The sequence below is a fragment of the Apium graveolens genome, chromosome 10 (assembly GCF_009905375.1).
Source record: "Apium graveolens cultivar Ventura chromosome 10, ASM990537v1, whole genome shotgun sequence".
NCBI lineage: Eukaryota > Viridiplantae > Streptophyta > Magnoliopsida > Apiales > Apiaceae > Apium > Apium graveolens.
In genome coordinates, this window is record NC_133656.1 from 157164702 (window position 1) to 157169939 (window position 5238).

A 5238-nucleotide genomic window follows, 5' to 3' on the forward strand; every position below is an offset into this window, starting at 1 on the left:
TTCAAATAGTATGGGGTGTGGCGCGAAAGAATTAAAAAATAATGGGCCGGGTGAGGAGGAATTAAATGGACTGGCTATTGTGGAGAGGAAGAGACGTAGGGAGAATATTTTAGCCCATGAAGTAAGTCAGGTAGGAAATAATTCACAAGTTAAAATATATGACAACATAGAGTTATACAATTCTGAGGCAAACCTTTCTGAAATGGATTGCGCTGCTTCTTCAAAAACTGTTTTGGCTACGCTTGCTAAGCAAGCTAGCCATCCGCAATGAATTTCTTAAGCTGGAACTGCCGAGGATTGGGGAATTCTCGGGCCGTTCGTGTCCTAAGGGACCTTGTTAAAACCCGAAAGCCTGATTTTATCTTTCTCTCAGAAACTCTCGTTAGTAGTATAAAAATCTCTGAACTTTGTTTGAGTCTTGGTTTTGTACATAATTTTGCTGTTGATTGTGTTGGTAGAGGAGGTGGTCTTGCAGTGATGTGTAAAAATACAGTGGTCTGTAACATTGGTAGTTCTTCACTTAACCATATTGACGTGGAAATCCTTCGTGATACAGTTCCGCACTGGCGCCTGATGTGTTTTTATGGTATGCCAGAAAGAGATCACATACGAGAATCATGGGACTTCATCAGACATCTTTCTTCTATCTCATCTCTTCCATGGTGCATTGTTGGAGACTTCAATGACATGCTTTTTCCGAGTGATAAAAAAGGTAAACATAATCATCCTCAGTTTCTTATGCATGGTTTTAGGGAAGCAATTGTTGATAGTAAACTCGTGGAGATTGATCTCAGTGGTGGTCATTTTACTTGGGAAAAAGGAAAGGGTACAACTAACTGGGTTCATGAGCGGCTAGATAGAGCCTTTGCTTCTGACACATGGTGGTAGCTGCATCCTCTCTGTAAGTTGTCAGTTCATCACACAGTGTACTCAGATCATGACCCCATACAATTAGAATTGTGTAATAGCAATCTGTCAAAGAAGGAGTTTCGTTTTAAATTCGAAAATACTTGGTTTCATGAATCTTCTTTTCGTGATGAGGTTAACCAGTACTGGGATAGCTTATCACGTCTTCAACTGATGCCAAAGCTGATATCAATGTCGTCTTATATGGCCAAATGGGGTCGTAACTTCTTTCATAAGTTTCGAGATAAATTATGTAAGCAGAGAGAGATTGTTAATGCTCTGGCTGAGAAGACAGATGAAGAAAGCATCAAGAATTATTTTTTAGAGAAGGACAAACTCCACGAACTTCTTCTTCATGAGGAGAGTTATTGGAAGCAGCGTGCTAAAACATTCTGGTTGGCCGAAGGAGATGCTAACTCCAAGTTTTTCCATGCTTATGCTTCGGCTAGGAGAAAAACGAATTTTATTTCAAAATTACGGGTGGATGGTGGAGATTTTGTAACCAAGGAAGAAGATATGCATCGAGTGGTTCTTGATTATTTTCAAACTGTGTTTGGGGAATGAAAAACTGATACTAGTTTGATTGAGGAAAATGTGGTAAAAGTAGTGACAGATGATCAGAACAACAAGCTGGTGGCAGATCTTTCTCTTGAAGAATTTTCGAAGGCAGTAAAACAAATGCATCCCGACAAGGCGTCGGGACCAGATGGGCTGAATCCTGCTTTATTTCAGCAGTTTTGGCCGAGACTGGGGAGAGACGTGTTTGAGGGCTGTAAAGAATGGCTTGAAACTTGTAGATTCCCAACTGAGCTGAATGATACAAACGTAGTTCTCATCCCTAAAAAGGAAAATGTGGATAAAATGTCAAATCTTCATCCCATTGCCCTATGTAATGTTTTCTACAAAATTCTTGCAAAGGTGTTGGCGAACAGGCTTAAAATTATTCTTCCTGGAATCATCTCTGAAAACCAGTCGGCATTTATGCCTGGAAGAAATATTACGGACAATGTTCTCGTGGCTTTTGAAATTATTCACCATATGAAGAGGAAGCATTCTGGTGATGTTGGTGAGGTAGCCTTGAAACTGGACATCAGTAAAGCCTACGATCGAGTTGATTGGGATTTTTTGGGCACAAGAATGAGCCAAATGGGTTTCTGTACGAGGTGGATTCAATGGATAATGCTGTGTATCAAGACGGTGAAGTACTCATTTGGCTTTAATGGCTCTATTTTAGGACAAATAATTCCAATACGGGGACTAAGGCAGGGAGATCCCCTATCTCCGTATTTGTTTTTACTCTGTGTGGAGGGCTTGCCTCGAGCTATAAATGAAGCTGAAGATAAGAAAGAGATTCATGGTTGCACGGTAAGTCGATCGGCTCCTTCTATCACTCATCTCTTATTTGCGGATGATAGTTTTCTTTTCTTTAAAGCTGATTATAATGAAGCGGGTAAGATAATTGATATCCTTGACAAGTATGAGTTGTTGTCGGGACAGGCTGTGAATTTTCTAAAGTCGGGGATTTTCTTTAGCTCCATCGTTAGAACAGACAAGCAGACGGAGATCATGAATATATTAGGAGTGAAAAATGATCTTTCCAACGGAAACTATCTGGGTCTTCCCTATCTGGTAGGCAGATCAAAAGGTGCAGTGTTTAGTTTTTTGAAGGATAAAATTTGGAAGAGGATCCATGGTTGGAAGGTCAAGCTGTTGTCGAAGGCTGGTAAGGCTGTTCTGCTGAAGAATATAGCAACTGCGATCCCAGCGTATGCTATGTCATGTTTCTTGATTCCGAAGAAAACGTGTCAAGAGATTGAAAGAATTTTAAATGGTTTCTGGTGGAGTTCTTCCTCTTCGAGCAATGGGGGCATTCGTTGGATGTCGTGGGATAGACTAAGTGATGCTAAGTCGAGGGGGGTTTGGGTTTTAGAAATCTACATGGTTATAATATAGCAATCCTAGGGAAACACATTTGGAATTTTATGTATTGACCACAATCGTTAGTTGCTCGAGTTTTCAAGGCAATGTATTATCCTAGAACTCATATCCTGAATGCAAGTAGAAATGGAGGAGCTAGTTTTATTTGGTCGGGAATTTTTGCAGCCAAAGAGAGTTTAAAAAGTGGGTTTAAGTGGACTCTGGGGAATGGTACGGACATCTGTGTTAAAACTGATCCTTGGATTAGAGGTAAGGAGGGTTTTTTGTTTGATCCTGGATATGACATTGACAACTCTATGAAGGTGGCTTATCTATTCAAACGGAACTCTCTAGAATGGGATAAAGACAAAATAAATTCTTTATTTAATAAAGAAGATGCAGCAGCTATTTTGAACATGAGAATTCCGCAACACAACTCTGCAGATAAGATGGCCTGGGTTCATAGCACTGATGGTAAGTATACTGTCAAGACGGGATATAGAATGTGGCAGGAGAGCTATGATAATCAAGTGGCTACTGGGAGTTCTAATGGTTGGAAAAGAATCTGGAAGTTGCAGGTCCCTTCGAAGGTGAAGTTCTTTTTATGGCGTTTTTGCAGGAACAATATCCCAGTTCGATCAGTGCTGAAAAGGAAATGCAGGATGGTTCCTTTAGTATGTCCTATGTGTAATACAGACATTGAGCATCTTCGTCATGTCTTTTTGAGTGTAATTTTGCTTCCCGGTGCTGGCAACAGCCTGATTTGCAGTTTGACATGGGGGAGGTTGAAGATGCTACAATCTGGCTTTTGGAGCAACTGGCGACTGAGAACAATGACAAGCTTGTAAAAGTTGTCATGACTCTATGGGCTATATGGTTCTTTCGGAATAAGAAAGTCTGGGATAATAAAATAGTTACTCCTGATTTTGCAGTGAATTGGAGTCTGAAGCAACTACAAGAATGGAAGATTGCAGTATCCAAAGTAATTGACTCTTCTGAACGTCCAACAACAGTTACTAGAAGGGAGGGTACGAAATGGACTCATCTAGAACAAGGAAAGCTGAAAGTGAATGTGGATGCTAGTATTGAACAAGGCTCTTCATGCTACTCGATAGGCATGATTCTCAGAGACCACACGGGAGGTTTTCTGGAGGGTAAGACAATGAAGTTCAGTCGAATGGCTACAGTCATAGAAGCAGAAGCAAGTGTTATTGAGGAAGCACTGGAATGGATTGTGTCAAAAGGAGTTACAGAGGTGCTTGTTGAATCTGATTCTCAGTTGGCAGTCCAGGCCATCAATGGTAATGCGTCGTTCCAACTCGAGGTTGGCCATAGCATAGATACCTGTAAGTCTATTTTAGCAGTTAGAAAGGACATTTGTGTCCGCCATGTTAGAAGATTAGCTAATAGGGCAGCCCATTGTATGGCGTGTATCCCTTGCGAGCTAAATACGTGTGTGAATGTTATGATTCCTCCACGGAAAATGTTGGATTCGGTGGTGTATGATGCTAGTATTGATGAATGAGAATTTCCACTTTTCTTCAAAAAAACAATTTCACAAGTTGCGTTTATTTCCAAAAAAAAGCAGGGAAATGTAACGCGCCAACGTTTGGTTAAATAAAAAAATGGAAAGCAAGATTCCGTTTTAAAATGATATTTTGAGTCATTTTTCACAAAATGATATTGAGAGCTACTTTTCTCAGATTATTTTTCACAAAATAATATCGAGGATCATTTTTTTCCAAATAATGACAAACATGATCATTTTTCACAAAATAACGTTAAGAGCCATCCACCCCAAACAGTAATTTTATTATTATATAAGAAATTATGACCAAGATGGGTATCATCTTAAACCTAATGCACATGTACCTCAGAATATAAGCACTCTTTAATATTTGAGTTAACATCATTCGCCTACCATGAATGTACATTTTGCGTGATTTGCAAAAATTAGTGATTGCCGGAATGTCATAAACTACCGCTACAAACTTTCATATTTTAAATACGTAGTCATCGTGAATTAATGTTACTAGGGACTTTTTTCCCGCGCTACGCGCGCTCCTAATTTTTTAAATTTTGAATTTTTTTATTGAAGTTTGTAATTTTTATAACATAAACGGTTATCTTCTAGTTTTATTTAATTTATTTATTACAGTTATTTAGGTTCCGTTTATTTTGAAATATAAAACTTATATTATAGTTTAACGTTAAATCTCAGTATTTTATTTTAGTTTTCTTTCTCTCATATTTTAACCAATTAAAAGTCTCTTAACTCATATTTTAACATTTCTCTTTTACATTTTTAGTAGTCAATATTTTAATAATGTGTACAACAAAACTGAGTAAATATTTTTTTTAATTAAATACTTTTTAAAAAAATCCAGTAAATATTACATAACATACAATTTATTA

General features: G+C 38.3%; 1 protein-coding gene across 1 annotated transcript; it reads left to right on the plus strand.

Moving 5' to 3' along the window:
* The first annotated feature begins 267 nt into the window (after positions 1-267).
* Positions 268-1470, plus strand: LOC141691191 (uncharacterized). Its single transcript, XM_074495930.1, has 2 exons — positions 268-826; positions 926-1470. The coding sequence occupies exons 1-2, from the start codon at positions 268-270 to the stop codon at positions 1468-1470; spliced, it is 1104 nt and encodes a 367-aa protein (XP_074352031.1).
* Positions 1471-5238: the final 3768 nt, after the last annotated feature.

Bases quoted from the DNA above. Each gene is read 5' to 3' on its own strand.
- LOC141691191 (XM_074495930.1), top strand. From the start codon at position 268: ATGAATTTCTTAAGCTGGAACTGCCGAGGATTGGGGAATTCTCGGGCC. The intron at 827-925 runs GTACAACTAACT...TTCATCACACAG, and splicing joins TACTTGGGAAAAAGGAAAGG to TGTACTCAGATCATGACCCC.